We start from the raw sequence: 20,288 nt of genomic DNA on the forward strand, positions 1-20,288 counted from the left end.
TTTTATTTCCATAGCTTTATTTATGGCTTAGTTATGGCACTTTATGTGTTTTCGGTTTTCGCCATTTTGTGGGCGTGGCAGTGGTCCGATTTTGCTCATTTCCTTCCTATGGTGCCAAGAAATAAGTGTGCCAAGTTTTTTACTCAAGTTACAGCTTGCATAGACGGACGGACGGACGGACGGACGGACGGACGGACGGACAGATATTCGGATTTGAACTCCACTCTTCACCCTGATCACTTTGGTATATATAACCCTATATTTAGTTTTGGGTGTTACAAACAACCGTTATGTGAACAAAACTATAATACTCTCTTTAGCAACATTTGTTGCGAGAGTATAAAAATAAATAGAAATAATGACTGGCAAATCTTCTGTAAATTTGAAATCATGAAGGATTCACTGAATAACAAGAATAAGAGGAGTATTTTTAATAAAGAGTATTTATTATACAAAAGTAGTTGCAACTAAAAGGGTTTTTCAATAAGAGCGCTACAAACGTTTTTTTTTTTATAAATTTATTAATGAGATTATTTATTTCTGTGAACGTAAAGAAAGGCCTGGACTGGACCATTTCGTGAGATAGCACGTTCACTAAACATGATTTTCAATAAATCGATTGTGACATTCGCTGTGTGGCTTGTGGCGGCGTCCTGTTGCAACCACGTATTATCCAAGTCCATATTATCAAAGTCGGGCCAAAAATATTCGGTTATAATTGAGCGGTGGCGATTCCCATTCACAGTAACGTGCCGGTCTTGATCATCACGGAAGAAGTACGACCCAATGATGCCGACGGCTCATAAATCGTAATATTTTCGGGATGCAATAACGCATATTTTGCTTATTGACGAAGGCATTCAGCCTGAAATGAGCCTCATCGCTGAAGATGATTTTTCGATGAAAATCCGGATCATTTTCGAGTTGTTGCTCAGCCCAATTCACGAACATACGACGATTCTGGTGATCAAATGGATTTACGACGTTACAGAGATGCACAACGCTTGAGAGCGATGTGTGAGACACTGCTTTGGTTCTTCCTCAATTGATGCGCTACCGGCAGCAATATTCTCGACACTACGGGTACTTATTTGTTTCACTGACTGGGGAACATTTTGTACTGTGCCTGTGGATTCAAATTTATCCACTAGATGCTCAATTGTTGATCTGACAGGACGATTATGACGACCATAAATTGGACGTAGCGCTCTTAAAGTTGAGGCCACTGACTCAACTGTAGTAAATTTTAATAATTTCAATTCTTTCTTGAATAGTATATCCATAGAGAGCGGTAGAGCGGGAAAAGTATATTTTTGTAACGTACCTTTTGAAACCCCCTTTATTTATACAAACTGGAGAAAAAATAGAAGAGTATGACTTTAGTATACCTATGACTTTACTACTATAACACTTTTTTGTTGTTGTTACAAATAATTTTTAGATATGAACGTAGGACTCAACTACTTTGGAGACCGCAGAAGAAGATTTTGTAATTTACCCCAATTTTGTCGCGAAATCTCATTCTCAAGCCACACAGAGAAAGTGAGATCTAGTATATTTTAGACAGTAGTCTGCTTTATAGGCTTCAAAAAATCGATTTTTTTGTTTTGTTTTAAATTTCTTCCAAAACTATCTAAGAATATGCCTTTAAAATTCCAGAGGCCAATTCGACATATTTTGAAGCTAGAGCAGTTTTAGTGGCCGAGCGTCGAGCAGGTGCGAATGCTCAGGCAGACCTTTAAAGCGCGTTTTCTCGAGTTCGCATTTTCACAAGTTTTAGAAAACGGTGCCAAAAGGAATATATGTCCGATCGAAAAAAACCAAAGTGATCTAGCTTCAGTATTAAATTATCTTCTATTCGCACTAAAAAAGTTGGACAAAAGTATTGAAAAAACTACTTGTTTTGCAACTTAAAGTCAATTTTTTTCTTAAAAAAGTGAATTTTTTTTTCAAACTTCGAAAAAATTTGGAATTTTATAACTTCTTCGGTATTTTCATAAAGTTCATAAAGAAAATAAACTTATAAAAATTAAAAAAAAAATTTGGTTCGACTGTTTCAGATGCATTGCACGACCTCCATCACCGGCACCGATTTACAAGTGCAGACTCCAGGCGCTCCAGAAAAATACTTACAACTTTGGAAAAATTTCAATATTTTTTAATAATAAATATTGTTTTTTAAGCCTTAAATATAGTACACTATCGTCTTAAAATTCCGTTTACCGCAATCATTTCCTTCCCTTTAAAAAAAAATAGCTAAAAATCGTTTTTTTCCGCTTCTCAAGCAGACTACTACCTTTAGGAAGGAATATGTTATAACCGGGGCGATTGTTAATGTATCGTTGAATTAGACGTGCTGGTACGAGTATAAACTTACCGTTAAAGCAAATATTTTGTTTTTTCAAAAAAATAGATATATTTAAATAAGAAGTTATTCATTAGTCTATCGCTGAAAGGCGTACAGGCTTAAAACGACGAACACCGACAAACGCACACCACACAAATCAGTAAAAAGTCATTATTTTACACAGTCGATTTAGCTTACGTATATGTATGTATATATTTATTTATTTTTTTATTAAGAAACAAAAATTGAAGTAATTACATAATATAGCATTCTTTTTTTTTTGTTGTAATTTGTAAGTATAAGCAATAATGCCAGAAAGTTTGTACATGCATAAAAATGGGGGAAAACAACATCTATCAACCTCAAAATACATTATTTGTTTTTCATTACAATTTTCAATTGGATTTGTTTTTTTTTTTTGTTCACTTACTATATATATGTATGTATATATAGTATAACATAACATCAATTCATCATATGAATTACATACCAATTAATTAACTAAATATGTATATTTCTAATTGAATTTTATATTCATAGATAGTCGCAGGTTTAGCTAAAATAATAAGAATGACACACGCGTACGACGTGCATCACCTTTGGCTCTACGAGCCATCCCGTAATGTCACATGCTCCCCTCCGAACTGCTTGTTGTGCCTTTTGAATCTCCCATGCCGCCAGCATTGTTATCGTCACCACCTAAAGCGCCCGATGATGACAAGCCACCCGAGAGACCGCTGAGGTCCAATTTGTACTATAAGAAAGATAGAATTATGTGTTTAAGTGGGTTGGGGGTAAAATATATGTATTAAAAGTTGTTTTAGTTGAGAAAAAAAAAATGATTACAGAGCGCCAAAAACATTGTTTTACGCTCACAAAAATGTACGGTTCCAAAAATCAAAGTTACGAAGAATATAAGTCTTCTTTATTGTACCCGCTTTAGTGAGTAGAGTAGAACTTAACAAAAGAATCAAAGAAATTACACATTAAAATAGGTTTACCAAAATAACATACATTTATAGTGGATAGATAAAGTTAAAAACTGGTGTTACGCATGCAAATCGGTTCTAAAGCGCACATTTACCTTAGTCGCACATTCAAAACATTTTGTTACAACCTTGTTAATAACACTCATAAGATTCTTTGTTTCGCGTATAACGTGATCCACTTTTACAAATGTTGCATCCTTGCCGACAGTGTGATCTTTAACGGTAAATTGCAGAGTTTGCACAAAAGTCGGCACACGATCCAAAATATTCAAAAGATCCTTTTTATTTTGACTAGCTGGTACCTGGAGAGAGTAAAAGAAAATATGATTAAAAAAAGATTACAACAAATACATCTATATATTTACTTCACCTGATAGGAAAATTGTCGCAAAACTTTATATAAACGATTTGCCTCCTCAGCAAAGTATTCCGCTTGCGTGAAGAGGTCTTGTGTGGTCCGCAATGTGCCATTGCCTTTCGTAAATTGATACATTGCAAATGCCATTGCCGACATGTTTTTAGCTCGCTTAATTATATCGTTATTTTCGTTAACTTCATCATTCCATTTCTCATTGAACGGCGCTATTTCCGCCGGCATGTCTTTCGTCTCAGCCGTGGCCACTTTCCCAGGCTCCTCCTGTCCAACGGACAACGGTCGTGCAGCAGTCGGTTTATATTTCTATTGAATACGTTAAAAATATAAGTTAAAGATAAAGGTAATTCACAGGAAACCATGATAGGCCTTAACTCTCAGAGTAGTAAGAGGCTTCTACTAATGCGATAGGAACCACTCCGTTGTAAAATAACACAGCCTTGGTATATTATAAACTTTTTTAAGCAGAAGACACATTAAGACATTTTCGGCGGTTCAATATTTGAAAACAGAAGATTCTTTTTAAATACCATCATAAAGGATATGAGGTTCGGACGAAGGTGCTGAATAAGAGGCGCCCTAGGTAGCTTCACGGATGGATCGGAAAGTGGGGGGAAGGTTGGAGGGGAGTATTCTGTAAAGAGCTTTCCATTAAATTTTATTTCAGGTTACCAGACCACTGTAGTGTCTTCCAAGCATAGGTGTATGCAATTAAGGTAACAGTACTGAACTGCTCCGAAGTGTAGCCTACTTCAGGAAGCTGAGTATCCACTCCAATAGTGATAGTAAAGCAGAAATTATGGCGCTGAACTCGCGGAATGTATGCTCAAAGCTAGTTAAGGAGTGTCTAAGGTCATTGTCGATAGCGTCAAGCTATTTCACTATTAGACTTTTTTGGGTGCTGGGTCACAGTGGAATCGCTGGGAACTGCAGAGCGAATGAGCTCGCAAGAAAAAAACACATATGCTCCTATTTGACCATGCTGGGAACGAGTCGGTACTCCGTTGTCCTTCTGTGTTCTAGCGCTGGATTACTGGACCTCTCGCGAGCTCGGTAAACACTGGTTAACAACCAGAAACTGCTCAGTTGCGTGATCCCTTTGGCCCATAGTGGAACGCAAGCGGTCGGCTGAACTACTTGCGCTTAAAAATGTTCAGCTTGTTGTAATAGTGGGAGTTCTGTCAGAATATTGCGAAATAGGCATACATGCGATAAGGTTAGGAATCCTGCCGAAAGCTAGATACAGCTGACATAGCTACATATATGGAGGAAGACGAAGTCGAAGCATCAAGTTATTTCCTCCTTCATTGTCCAGCGTTCATAAGACGCAAGAGGATGAAACATCTCCTTAACAATATCTTTACCAAAGCAAACGGACATGCCGCAATAGGCATTAATCACATCATAAAATAGTGATAGGCTACAAGCGCTTACGTGCTACATAAAGGTCTTCTTTGCGATTCATACTCAGGAGACTGTTGGCATCATAATGGAACGGCGCCTTCTTCATTGAAACTTTACTATCTTTGAACCTAAACTATCCCAACCAACATTACTTTTTCTCCACAGTGGTTGTTACATTCTTCATGCTTTTTTTGCTATTTATTTTTCGAATATAACATTTACTCACCTTAATTGCTTTATTGTCGCATTGTTCACCCGTAGTGTCTAAGATTTGTTGTGCAACATTTGTAATTTCGGAAATGAGCCATTTCCACATTTCAGCGAAGGCGTCCATATTCTCATTCGCCGGAACACTTGTAGGATATCTCGACAATATTTTAGCAGCTAGTATAACTTGTGGACCATATATACGTAAATTAATAGCTAAACATTTCGATTGTACTTGTAAGCTCTCTGTAAAAGCGATGTGCTGTAACAATTTGCATACATCTATAATATGATCACAACAATCGTGAAATTTATTCGACCACTCTTGAAATGAGGTCGGATCCTCATTCAATGCCAACAAATGGAAATTATTCACTAATTCCACGGAGCTCTTCAGTGAGTGATATAGATCCGCAGTTTGATCGGCAACCGAGAGTATAAGTTGTTGTGTTAGATTTTTTGTTGTACCTATAACACGATCAATCTCCTCATCCATTATATGTCTGGTATTACGTTCGGTCTTATATAAAATATTTAAACATTTTTTAAGCTCTAGTTTACAACGATCACAAAGGAATAAAATATGTTCTCTATTTTCATGACTTGTATAAGCTGAATCGGTAAAGTCATGTGTTTTCTCTAATAGTTTCTCAAAAGCATATATCAGTTCTTCGATTAATTCAATATTGAATGGTGTCATCAAGTCTCGATCGGTAAATGGTGAGATTTTTGTACCACATTGTTTATAATTATTACCTATAAGTAGACTCTCATCTTCGCTACCAAAGGAATTGTGACGTTTACTACTTGTGTATTCATTGTTCCATTTCTTTTCGGTTAACGTAGTTGAGTTGGCGATTTTCGAATAATTATTATTTCCTATATACATTGTAGGCGGTTTGCTGTCGTCGTTCAACGGTTTCGTACGAAATTTCTCCAACAGAAATGTTAAATAATTCGATGATGATTGTACCGTTTCGCCGCCAATATTTTTCGTAGCATGTTCGTTATATGTCAAAAATTGCGTCTCGAATATGCAATCTTTCACAACAAAATGTATTAAGTCCATAGCACGTCTGATTTGACAAAACACAGTATCGCGATTTTCCTTAGCTATCATACAATCATAGTGTAGTAGTGTCGCTTTTGACGATGATAATAAAATTGAAATGGAATGTTCAAGTATTTGCTTCGCCGAAAACATTTGCGCCCGACGTCGTTCCTCCTTGATATTATTCTGTTGATTTCGTATTAGATAGGCCAGCTCGATCATTTCGATGCCGAAAAGTGAGTAGGCGCGTACGAATTCGGTAAAATTCACAACAGATTCTAGTTTTCGTAAGCTTTTCACAATTTTCCTCTTTGCAGTGAGGAGTTGTTTAACAACGACAATATCAACTAAAAGCAAAATTCTAGTTACAGCGGATATGAGTGCTTTAGCTGCGATTATAATTGCGTTTTCATCGTAAATAGGTAATTCTAAAGTTGAGTAATTCATGTTATCCATGGCAGAAATATCACATAAGCGTTCGATTGATTTTCCTGCAAATAAAAGTTTGAAAAAGAGAGATAAGTATTTTAAAAAAATAAAGCGCAAACAGACGACATTTTGAGAGTGATTTGCGCACTAATTATAAAGTTTGTTTGTTTTTTTCAATTTTAACGTGCCTTAACCTCACTTCTGTCATATTTCTTTTTTAATTTTAAGTCATTAACCTCAATTCTGGCATATTTTTTCCTTTAATTTTAACGTACCTTAACCTCAATTCTGCCATATTTTTTCTTTAATTTTATCGTGCCTTAACCTCAATTCTGCCATATTTATTTTTTTAATTTTAACGTACCTTAACCTCAATTCTGTCCTTTTTGCAATATTAACAAATCTTAACCTCACTTCTGTCATATTTTTTTTTAATTTTAAGTCATTAACATCAATTTTGTCATATTTTTTTCTTTAATTTTAACGTGCTTTAACCTCATTTCTGCCATATTTATTTTTTTAATTTAACGTGCCTTAACCTCAATTCTGCCATATTTTTTTCTTTAATTTTATCGTGCCTTAACCTCAATTCTGTCATTTTTGCAATATTAACGAATCTTAAACTCAATTTTGCCACTTTTTTTCAAATTTTAACGTGCCTTAACCAAAATTTTAACAGTTTTTTGAAGTTGTTTGAAAATGTTACGTTCAACAAGTTCTAACATTGACTTTTTAAACGGTCACTTTCCATACATTTCCGCTTAAATTACCTGCATCTCTTGCATTTCTGCAACATTCCAAAATATCCGATTTGATATCGAGATTGTCCTCGGCAATTATTTCGCCTATTGTCACGAACCTCTCAATTGCTAAATTAACCGCATGGCCGACATGATTGATTGCCTTCACTCTACGGTCGGCAGCGCCACCACCTTGATGTTTTTCAGTGGCAACCTAAAAATTGTAATAAATCAGTATTATATATATGATTTTTTGCATATTTTTTAAATTAATAATTATTTCTACTTGAAGCAATATATACAATAACATATAGTTCAAAATATACACAAAACATCGAGGCACTTACCCTTCGCTCACATTCATACGACGACATTTTTGTTATAGTAGAATAGCATTCAGTTTAAAATCTTAGAATTAATTTAGTAATAATATAGGCGCAGTTTTGGAAAGTTCGAAAAAAGTTGCTGAAATAAGCAGAAGCGTTGAAATTGGACATTTTTAGAAACAAAATGATTTATTTACAATCATACTTATGACTATACACTATGGAATGGGTGAGTTTATTGTTTTGACACCCAATATACATACATACATACATACTATATTACTTATTAATTATTAATACAATTAAGCGTACAAATAGATATAATGAATTTTTAAATAATAATTAAATATTAGAATCAATAAATTTTTCGTAGAAAATGTTCATCTAAACAAAAATATTTCTTATACAAAATAAATGAAACGCCTGTGAGAACACAAAATAAAATCAATGCATGATTACTTTAAAATATCCTAGTTTCACATTGTAAGTAATTTAGTACATATAGACGTCTATAATATGTAGACCTATCCTATGCTCACATACATTCTAAGTAAAGGTATGCACGTTTGTATACTTTTGAACTTGCTCGCCTGCCCACCATGATTAAGTTACAAATGTACACTACAAATGTGTGTTGTACGCAACACACGAATATGTAAACACACCTACATACATATGTATTTACAATGATATGCTACGCGTAAATTATAAATTTCTAGCAACGAAAAAGTTGCAAAGCACAAAGGTTTATATCTATAACGATAAATATAATTCTCCACAATAATAATTATCAAGTTAACAAATATAATTGAATATTTTTTTGACGTTTAAAGTAAAACATTTGCACTTGTTTATATACATTACATCAAATACATACATAAACGATTTTTTTTCTAATGATGTAGGTAAATCTCACCTGCGCCTGTTACACTAGTACCGTTATTTAATTTCTTTTACGCCAACGCATTACGTCAGGACGCAATCCAAATGTATTTTAACAACCAATTAGAGCACATTTTTTATTAAGCAGGTATTTTTTTAGTTTGCTGTGAAAATCAAAATTGAAAACAAGTATTGAATTTTATGTTATAAAGCGCAAATGCGAAAAACCAACTGAATATTATATACAAACAGCATTGCCATACTTTCGTTAGACAGTTATTGCTGCCATATTTATGTGTGACTTCCATATGCGTTTTCCTCTTGGTGGTTAAACGAGAGAACGTAAATGAAATATATACGTGCTTAAATAGTTCGTAAATAAATTAAAATGTTGCATATTTAAAGGCGCGTAGTTGATAAATGCTTTCAAACAACGCTCAAACTTTTCCATACGAAAATCATCAAATATATTTTATTATATTATAACAAATATATTTAAACTTTATATAAAGCCGTACAGAGAAGTAAAATTTTACTAAACACCACTATGTTTCAAATTTCGCCTAAATTGCATACTATTCGTAAACGTGCCAATAAGAAATATAATACTATTGCGCGCTGGTCACTCTTAACAACATGTGTATCGTATGATTTTAATCAACTTTATTTATCGATAACATTTCTTGCTACTATATGACTTGCAAGACGAGCAGAAGTTTTCGTTCATAAGTTTTTAAGTGTTTGCATAATCTAGACGTGCCCAGTAAGTGAAGAAAGTTGCATCATGTCGTGCCCGTTTTTAAGTCGCTTTAGTGCAAATTATGTTCGCAATTATTCCGAGTTTTTGGTGCAAACTTATGGCGTTTATTGTCCTGTGCTCAGCAAACAATTCCATACCAATAGTAATGATGGCAATAAAGTGCAGACAGGATTGACTGCTGTCGCCGCGCCAAGGACAAATACCACACCTAATCAATGCGCCTACTCCTCTGCTGTACGTCCGAATGAATCGTTGGCAAAACCAATGGCGAGTTGCGTAAAGGAAATCGAAAATCGAAATGCTGTTGATGTGACTGACACGTTTTCATATGAAAGTTTTTTCCATGATCAAATTTTAAAGAAAAAGCAGGATTATTCTTATCGCATTTTTCGTAAAGTGAATCGTTTAGCCGGACCTGGACTATTTCCACATGCTATGGAATATTCGAAAGAAGAAAGACCGATTACTGTGTGGTGCTCGAATGATTATCTTGGCGTGTCAGCACATCCGAAAGTGAAAGAGGCATCGATCAAAGCCATTGAATGTCATGGCACAGGTGCTGGCGGTACACGTAACATATCGGGCAATTCACTACATCATGAAATGTTAGAAAAACGTTTGGCACGACTACACCAGAAGGATGGCGCACTTGTATTTACTTCATGTTTTGTAGCAAACGATTCAACACTATTCACTTTGGCAAAATTACTGCCAGGTTGTCAAATATTTTCCGATGCAGGCAATCACGCATCTATGATAATGGGCATACGAAATAGTGGTGTGCCAAAACACATATTTCGTCACAACGATCCAAAACATCTGAGAACACTGCTGCAACAGGTTGATCGTAATGTACCGAAAATAGTTGCTTTCGAAACCGTACATTCAATGACTGGCGCCATTTGCCCACTTGAGGAATTGTGTGATGTGGCACATGAATATGGCGCTTTGACTTTTATCGATGAAGTACATGCAGTTGGTTTATATGGGCGTAATGGTGCTGGCATAGGGGAGAGAGATGGTTTGTTACCGAAAATGGACATTATATCTGGTACTTTGGGCAAAGCTTTTGGCAATATTGGTGGCTATATAGCGAGCAGTGCAAGTTTGATTGATATGATACGTTCATATGCCGCTGGTTTTATATTTACGACATCACTACCACCAGCTGTAATCTGCGGTGCTTATGCAGCGATCGAATTACTCGCCTCCGATGAAGGACGTGCATTACGTAGCAAGCATCAGAGCAATGTAAAATATTTGAAGAGCCTGCTGCAACGTGAAGGTAATATTTTTTATATGATTTTCAAATTAAAATTATCAGTTTTTGTTATGGTATATATATATTTTTATATATATGTATGCAAATGTATGTGTCTATATTTTTAAAGCTTTATGCTTTCATTGTAAGCAACCTAATCAGGTAGCACAAACATTAGCAATAATTGTAGAATAAAATTTTAATGCCTTTTATTTATCTATATTTTCCTATTGCATAAGTAGCTATGTTCGTATACAAAAGTACGCAAATTCCAAAGTGCCATAGCTCGTATACAAATGTCTATACATTTAATTGCTTAAAGCCAGTTTTAACCAATACTCGTGCATTGAAGTTTATTTTTATTTTTCGATTTTTATCTATTTACGTGACAACGTCCATGGTCACTTCAATTTGGCAAAAAGTTTCTAATATAGATACAGACATTCATACATACATGTAGATATATATATATATACTTTACTTCGTATATACATATATACTTGCTTCAGTTGTGTATAAGTAAATATCTAAAGTTTTCTTTAGCATCTTATTTGGCATGCAATTCTTAGATATCAAAAAATTCGGTCAATTTAATTGTGGTTTTTCTTACATTTCAATACATAAATTTATGTATACACGCGAATTATATAATTAATTGCTTTAGTTAATTGATGTAATTAACTAAATAGTTTATTAGAAATATCGTGCTTATATTAATTTACTATATTTATTGTCAGGTTTTCCCGTTGAAGAAACAAAAAGTCACATTATACCAATACGCATTGGCAATCCATTAAAAACCACTCAAATATCGGATATTTTACTACACGAATATGGACATTACATGCAAGCGATCAACTATCCGACTGTGGCGCGTGGTGAAGAGAAATTACGTTTAGCACCGACTCCATTCCATACCGTCGAAATGATGCAACAACTGGTGTCCGACATGAAACGCGCATGGAAATCTGTTAAACTACCAATGGCCGTACCCGATTGCCCAGAGGGTTGCTTATTCTGCAATAATGGCTTAGGAAACGTATCGAATATGTTAACACCGCCAACTATAAATGGTGATTTGAGATGTCAAGTACCGAACTGCCCAAGAGTTGTTGCTGCAACGGCTTAAATGCATTTGATTTACATAAATACATATATAAAATATATAAAAAAGCACATATACAAATTTACAAATATCAATGGAATTTTGAATGGGTAGTCGTATAGAAATTGCGCTCATAGAATTGCTAATAAAAAGAATTGCTAATAAAAAGTATACTTCAAGCACAAAATACAGTTTTTTCTTGCATAAATACATATTGATGTTTGGTGGGTTGACGTTGTTTAACATTATTTCGCATGCGATTATGCCCAATGACTATCGCTATTGTTACACCGCATAGGGGTCGCACAGAAAACCTTTGATACTAAATTTAGCAAACCAAAATTTTATATACGGATTGTTCGAATTGAAGATTTCTTATCAAATTCAGTGTTCACAAACAAAAACACAATTATTTACTTATTAAAATTAAGAAAATGAACTTTCATTAAGCTTTGCATGTTGGTCCGCCAAATGAAAGAAAATTTATATATACATTTATTTTTGTATAAAAACAGGTATTTTTGTTGTTATTGCAGCAATTTTAAATACGCTTGCATTTGAGTGCAAAGTTTTCAATAACTGGTTTTGGGCGAAACAAGCGACTTGAAACATTTTGTATACAACAAACATGATATATTGTCTCGAAAGTGAATCACGCAGTCTACTTTACTTACTCGTATATTAACTGTTTCGTGCGAACGCATTTGTTATTGTAGCACTCAAGTACAACAACTGTATAATTATTATAAATATATATGTATGTACATATGTGTGAAAGCAAACATTTGCTAGTTGTTTACTTAATTCCGGCGGTGTATAGAGGCTTAATGACATTTCTCATCAGCCACCTTATCAACATTTGTGCTTATTATGCGCTACTCATGCTTATCAGTTTCACACGTGGTTTTCGCTAAGTCAATGCAAATGAAAGCAGCAAAGTAAATCGAGTTAAGCGGAAGTACGAGTATATATGTGTGTCTATAAAAAAACTATTTGTTTGCTTTATTTTCTATTTTCTCAAGTTTCGACGCTGAAACCAGCTGAAACCGGTTAAGAGTGAAATACTTTTAACCAAACAATCATACGACCTACTACAATATGTTAGATAACCTTAAGATTGCAATGGTGACCATGATTTAGCAAAATACATTTCAGTTATCTTAAACTGAAACGCAAATTAATAATAAAATAAAAATATGATTTGAGTAAATTTGTTGATAATTATGCTTAATGGTATTAATGATTTAATATTTTTGTCGTACATATATTTAATTCGTATTATGAAAATATTTATAGCGTGATGTAATTGACACAAGTGCTTGTTTTTGTTATCAGCAATAGGCAACATTCTTATAAGTTTGCAAACATACATACAGACATACTTATGTTCATACGTGGATGTCAATTTAATTCGCACCATTTTGCACTTACAATTAAAGCGAATTGAACGCTCCATATTCTAATCAATTTACAGTTAAAGGGATTTTCCGGTGAAATGTAAAATATAAATTGATTTTGATTTCTAATTGCATATGCACACGTACGAGTGCAAAGTGTGTTGATATGTATAATACTTATGTATGTAAGAAATCGGACATTTAGCAGATGTATTTATGTACATATATAAATAGATGCAATAACACATGTTTATTTGTACTAGAAAAGTCTACAACGGAAGTATACAAGTACTTATAAAAAATTTTATGAAGTTTTTTGTACGAAATGAACATACATATGTAACATATACATGTACTAGGGCTCTTCAAATTATTCGAATAACCTGAAAACCGATTATTCTAATATCCGGTTTGTAACCGTTCGTACGAACATTAACCGATTAATACAATTCGAATAGTCGCAATGTTCCGTACCGTAGTAGAACGATTATTCGAATAGTTGTTCTGCTGCGTTTAATCGAATAGTTGTTCCGGTGGGAGCATTTGAATAAATTAAAATTATTTGAAATCCAAGTAGCCTTTGATTTTTGTTTGTTTTTATTTGTGAAAATGTCAATTGTGCACATTTTTCATGAGTTTCACATTTTTCAATGAAGATAGAAATTTAATGAACTTTCACTATTCGAATAGTCGACAACGAGCGGTTAACCGAATAGTCGGAAAAGAGCCGTCAATCGAATAGTTGACAACTTACGACTATCCGGATACTACAAACCGAATATTATTATTCAATTAATGCCCTATCCGGTTAATTCGGTTAGTCGATTAGTAGAATACTAAGAGCTCTAATATGTACATATTAGGGGTCTTAAAAATATTCGAATAACCTGAAAACCGATTATTCGAATATCCGGTTTATAACCGTTCGTATGAATATTAACCGATTAATACTATTCGAATAGTTGTAACATTCTGACTATTCGAATAGTCGTTCTACTGCGATTATTCGAATAATGGTTCTACTGCAAGTATTTGTATAAATGAAAATTGTTTGAAATCCAAGCAACCCTTGATTTTTGTTGGTTTTTAATTTTTTAATAAAAATAAATAAATGAATGAAATATACGAATAGTCGACAACGAACGGTTACTCGGATGGTCGGAAATGAGCGGTTAATCGAATGGTTGACGACTTACGACTATCTGCATACTGCATACTGAATACTATGGTTCGAACAATGCCCTATACACTTAATTCGGTTAGTCGATTAGTCGAATACCAAGAGCTCTAATACATATGTACGTGATGTGTTTAAAAAATAACGGGAATTGAAAACTTTAAAATTTCACGCGTTTACCTAGTTCAATTTTCTTATTTTGATTACATATTTTGATATAAGCATACGAGAATTCGCTGAAAGGGTCAAAGGTTATCCCAAAAATCGAGTTTGAGAGTTGTTTCGACGATTGAAAAAAGCGCTGACATAAGTGCATAGCATCAAATGGAGATTATTTTGAAGGCGACAATATTAATGCAGACGAATGAATGAATTTTTTTCTTAAAAAACGAAAATTCCCGTTATTTTTTGAACACTAGCTAATGATATCGACCACCGATTAATTCAAGTTATTTATTGCGTTGGAAAATGGGCGGACTAACTAACATTTCTCTACTCTAAAAATTTTGTCATTTGCGTTACTAAACTACCGTTAGGTGTACAAAAGTAATAGGCTGCAATAAAAAGCTATGCCGAAAGTAATGACAAACATACGAGCAATTAACCTAACCTAAATTGGATTCTTACTAAAGTCCATTAACGGTTCGATGGTAGTTTATAAACCAATTGGATCAATATTAAATCACTTGTTATCGGCTAATTAGATACACAACAGTTAATATTTAGTAGAAATGTTTTGTTTCCATTTACGCCAAAGTGGATCTAGTAGACTATTCTTACACAATAGTATATTCACAATCGTTGCTTTATGGTACAAACATTTTCGAGGACACTCCTAACACCCACAAATTTGTTCACATTATGTATTCAATTTGCAAAAACCACATTTTGAGCTGGGGATTTTTAAATACACTTCGTGGCCTTCAGTGCGGATTGCTGTAGGGATTCACAAATCTTAAATAATAAAAAAGAACCTACCGGCACAAGAAAGTTGGCGAATGGGGGATTTTAATTGAATATCAAGTGAACGCAATCAGAAATTTAAGTTCAATCAGCCAGAGCACGTCAAATCAACACAATACACTAACATTGCCATACCTTATCAATAACGTCCAGGTTCTAGCTCCTTTTTTCCTTTTATAGCACTTAGTGGCATTTTAATGGTTGAATCATAACATCCCACATCACTACCTTCTATTGGCTCTCTGTAAAATAAACAGGACTTTCTTATTTATGTTTGCCAGGAATTTCATATCAAACGAACACCTATCACATCGCTTTAATGTGATCATGCCGTATTCAGGACACTCGTCTAAAAGGCACTCTTTCTATTCTTAATAGATCGCTTCAATCTTATTAGATCACATGATGTCATATTAACGTCATATGATCACACATCACAACCAATTAGTAGCCTGTAGCACCATAGGCAGGCACTTCCTTATATATGCCTGGCAGCCAAATCAGAGTTTCATGTCATATGAGTACATCACATGATATGGTATTGACATCATATTATAAGACAACCATTTAGGTGACTACACCACCATAGGCAGGTACGTCCTTATATATGACTGGCAGCCAAAACAAGAATTTGAAGTCATATAAGAACATCACATGATGCCATAATAACATCATATGATCACACATCCAGCACCGTAGGCAGGAGCTTCCTTATATATGCCTGGTAGCTAAAACCCGAATTCCATGTCATATGATTACATCACATGCTGTCATACTAACATCATATGATCACACATCACAACCACAACCAGTTGACGTCAAGCACCTTAGGCGGGCACCTTCTTATATATGCCTGACAGCCAAAACAAGAATTTTAAGTCATATGAGAACATCACATGAACCATAATAATATCATATGATCTCATATCACATCCAACTATTGGCTTCCAGCACCATAAGCAGGCACTTCCTTATATATGCTTGGCAGCCAAAACAAGTCATATGAATTCATCGCATGATGTCATACTAACATTATATGTTCACACATCACATCCAACTAGTGGCCTCCAGCACCATAGGCAGGCACTTCCTTATATATGCCTGGTAGCCCAAAACAAGAATTTGAAGTCATATGAATACATCGCATGATGTCATACTAACATCATATGATCACACATCACATCCAACTAGTGGCCTCCAGCACTTCCTTATATATGCCTGGTAACAAGAATTTCATGACATTTGATCACATCATAAGCTCATATCAAATTGCGATAATGGAATCACATTGGCTGAGGATTTCTTTTGATTTATTTTACTAGAATTTATTTATCTCAATCACCGTTGTATATCACACGACGTTTCGAATTTTCGATAGTAGTGCTAGCATGTGTTGTTCTATAACTAGTTTTTACGATCGGATAAGCACAACGATTGGAACTTGGATCAGGGAACATACATATAATGATTTTATGTTCTCTCCTTGGACTGTGCAAATGTGAAGAAGTCATAATCGAACAAATTCGCCATAGTGGCGATCCTTCAGACTAGTCCCAATTTAAAAATAAATTTCATTAATGGACTTAGTGTAAAGCTAATATAACCAAATGTTGCTAAAGCTTTCATTTTACAGTTTTTAGCTTTTATTTTACAATAATTAACTACGCGAAGTTAGACGAAGTATTTCACTCGTGTTATACCGAAAAGAAGGCAATGTTGTGTACGAGCATCACGGCTGTAATGGCAATGTTGCGTGCAACTTGTGCTTATGTGTCTATATACAGTGTTATGTATATATACTTTTATATATATGTTTATATAGCATATGTAGGCCGTTAAAAGTTTCACTTTCTTGCGCTAAAATATTGCAACCCTCAGCAACAAAAACATGCATAGCGAAGAAGAAGTTGCCTTTTCAACTACTCTGCAATACCCACGCATGGTAGGTACAATCTATTAAAGTGTGGTGAAAATATGAAAAGCTAATAAAGCTCTAATGTGGTGAGTTTTTAGCTACTTGCTGCGCTTGCTGTCGAGGCCAACACGAAGAAAACACACACACACACATATACATGATGTACGACAACTCGTTGCTGCCATTTAGTTTGAGCGCAAAGCTTTTACCTCACTACTTATGTATGTATGTATGTATGTATATGAAAAAATGTAAAAGCACAACAAATAGTATGTTGAAATACTCGATCGCTCGCTAACTTCATTGTATGCGATCGTTGAAGTATGGTAGGAAAGAGATACATTAAGACTAGCTGTATATGAAAATTGCAAGCAAGTGAAAGGGACGGTCTACTGCAACAATTCAATATATATGTTGTGTATATATATATATATATGAAATTTGTTTGTGTATTAATAAAGTTTTGTGCATGTAAATTCAACTGTATGTATGTATGTATGTATGAATGAATGATAAGTTTGTGTCTAGCGCAGCGCGGCAACCACATTTAGTAATATGTTGGAAATGTGTACTCAGTACGTGAAATGATAGTTAGTAAAACACATCTGAGAGATTCACTCTGCAGTCGTCGGATTTATTTAAGTTTACAAATACAAATTTTTTTTATATTATTTCGTAATACAACAACAACAACAACAACAGCAACGCTCTAAGCGAAAGAGAAAATAATATTAAATAAACAGCAAACAACAACAATTATAATAACAACAACAAAAAAAAATAGAATTAGAACACGTACAAGCACATTGCGCAAACGGAGTAAACAAACTGTTTTCTGTGTTTTTTTTTTGAGTTTTTTTTTGTATTTATAATTTTTACGTTCTACGCCAATTCGCGCATTGATCGACAAAACAGCAACTATTGAATATACATATAAAAAATAAGAAAAAAAAACAACGCAAAAGTTTACAAAAAACAACAAATAAGCGTAAAAACATAACAAAAACATCAAGTTTTCACAAATTTTGCAATTTTGAAATTTTGTAATTTTTGAAGAAAGTGTTGCAGTTGCAGTGGCAGTGTGCAACGAAAGTGTAGATACAAGCAAGGAAGCAAGCAAAAGCATTCAGCGTGTGTGCCCCCAATGAAAATTTATGGAACTGTGTTAAGTGTGCACTAAATAGTAATATGTGTACTGCTATTTGTTGTATATAAGTAAAATATATATATATATACATACATATATAAGTAAATGTGTGTGTGTATTGTATGTGCACATATATAGATTTTTTTGTTGTTGTTCCACATATAAGTTTAATAACACTGTTTTGGATTAACGTATTGCAATTGCTACTTCATGCGACAGGTAAACAAGAAATTATTTATTAAATTATTAATATTAATATTTAAATTTTATTTATTGAATTTATATACATACATACAAACATATAGACAACAATGTATGCATACATACATATGTATATACAAATGTACATTGCATACTTGCTTGCTTGTCTAGCATTAAGTTAACATTATGCAAAAGTAAAGTGAGAAACGGTAAAAACATGACCAGACTTATTATGTAGTTATGTACAAGTATGTATGTTTGTATGTATGTATGTATGTTTGTGACTATATATGCTCTTGTGTATTTCATTGCTTTATTTATGATGCGAGTCAAAGACGCCTAGAAATTACGCTGTACAATAATATCATAATAATGGTCATTAATGTATTAGAAAGGCTTGTACGTGTGTATGACCTTCAAGCCAAGCATATTTCCAACAATTTACACATTTTTAACATTTGACGATTATTATACTGCTGCTTAGCCAAAGCCATACTACTAAATACACACTACGTATACATAAAGACATGGCTATATAGCCAATATGACCATCATACATGCATACAAACATACATAATACCATTGTGTGTCAGCTCTCATTTGCTTTTAGTTTTTGTTAGTTAACTATGCATAAGAAATGCTTGTACAACAACTACAACAACAAACCAACCAATAACAATAAATGTTAAAAACAAAATCTACGAAATACGAAATAAAACAAAAACAAAAATCGAAAATTTAAACGAAAAGACAAAAGTGTTTTCACTGTGCGCGCGCTCGCTCTCTGCTGTTATGTACGAGTATATGCAATGCTATGTGTGTGTGTGTGTTTGTGTTTGTGCTCGGCTTGTGCTGTTTGTGAAGGAGTTGTTTTATTAACTATGGTGAATGGATTTCATTTACATATATATAAAATTTTTACATACATATATACATGCATCAGTATATATGTATATAAAAAGCAAACAAACCCACATAAATACATACAGACATATTTATGACTGCCTATATGTATGTAAATATGTATGTATATGCAAGAGCTTGAAGGCTTCTTGCTTTTTTGTGAAGAGATTAAACAATGCGCTGCAAGTCGATTTGCAACAACTACAAAAAAAATACAAAAACAAAAAAACTACAAAAACAATAAAAACCAACAACAACAAAAAACTATAAAAAACCAACAACAACAAAAAGCAACAAAAAACTATAAAAAACCAACAACAAAAAAAGAAAATATTTACCACTACATTCGCATAGTTTTACTTGTATTCATGTCGGTGTATGTGTGTAAATGTCTGTCTGTCTGTGTATTTTGTTTTTGCAACCTAATGCAATCTCGCATTTTAGCTTTCAAGCTACGAGTTTATACGCCACTGCTGTCGCTTTGGTAAAAACAAAAACAAAAACAAAACTCGAAACTCGAAAGTGATCGCGCTGGTTGGTTGTGTGGAAAATGTTGAATTTCGTGCAGCGGAAAAAGTCATTGAAGTGGTCGCGCGCTCGTCTGTAAGTCGGTTGGTTAGTTGGTCGCTTGGCTGGCTGACTGGCTGATCGTTCAACGTCGTTGTTGAAATACAACAAAAAGCAATAAAAAACCAGCAACACATTTAAAAC

At 34.0% G+C, this 20,288-nt stretch overlaps 3 protein-coding genes across 4 annotated transcripts in view; 2 read left to right on the forward strand and 1 right to left on the reverse strand.

Annotated features, from left to right (window-relative positions):
* Window positions 1-20,288, forward strand: part of LOC105210320 (transcription factor Ken) — a 40,528-nt gene that overhangs the window by 7,945 nt on the left and 12,295 nt on the right. The window contains exon 1 of one of the 2 annotated variants that reach the window (XM_011181181.3): window positions 18,222-18,692. The exons of the other annotated variant lie outside the window; for it this stretch is intronic. Within the exon in view, the coding sequence (XP_011179483.1) occupies window positions 18,684-18,692 (9 nt within the window). The 5' untranslated portion in view covers window positions 18,222-18,683. Of the gene's footprint in view, window positions 1-18,221; window positions 18,693-20,288 lie in introns of those variants that run through there. 2 annotated transcript variants of the gene reach the window in all.
* LOC105210318 (alpha-catulin) lies at window positions 2,617-8,994 on the reverse strand. Its single transcript, XM_011181179.3, has 7 exons — window positions 8,783-8,994; window positions 7,888-8,005; window positions 7,571-7,754; window positions 5,340-6,862; window positions 3,707-4,015; window positions 3,432-3,638; window positions 2,617-3,101 (listed from the first exon to the last, which is right to left on the reverse strand). The coding sequence occupies exons 2-7, from the start codon at window positions 7,912-7,914 to the stop codon at window positions 2,973-2,975; spliced, it is 2,379 nt and encodes a 792-aa protein (XP_011179481.2). The 5' UTR covers window positions 7,915-8,005; window positions 8,783-8,994; the 3' UTR covers window positions 2,617-2,972.
* On the forward strand, window positions 9,425-18,082 carry LOC105210319 (5-aminolevulinate synthase, erythroid-specific, mitochondrial). The gene is made up of 2 exons (XM_011181180.3): window positions 9,425-10,793; window positions 11,507-18,082. The coding sequence occupies exons 1-2, from the start codon at window positions 9,533-9,535 to the stop codon at window positions 11,896-11,898; spliced, it is 1,653 nt and encodes a 550-aa protein (XP_011179482.1). The 5' UTR covers window positions 9,425-9,532; the 3' UTR covers window positions 11,899-18,082.

This window comes from Zeugodacus cucurbitae, chromosome 6 (assembly GCF_028554725.1).
Source record: "Zeugodacus cucurbitae isolate PBARC_wt_2022May chromosome 6, idZeuCucr1.2, whole genome shotgun sequence".
In the NCBI taxonomy this organism is placed as follows: Eukaryota; Metazoa; Arthropoda; class Insecta; order Diptera; family Tephritidae; genus Zeugodacus; species Zeugodacus cucurbitae.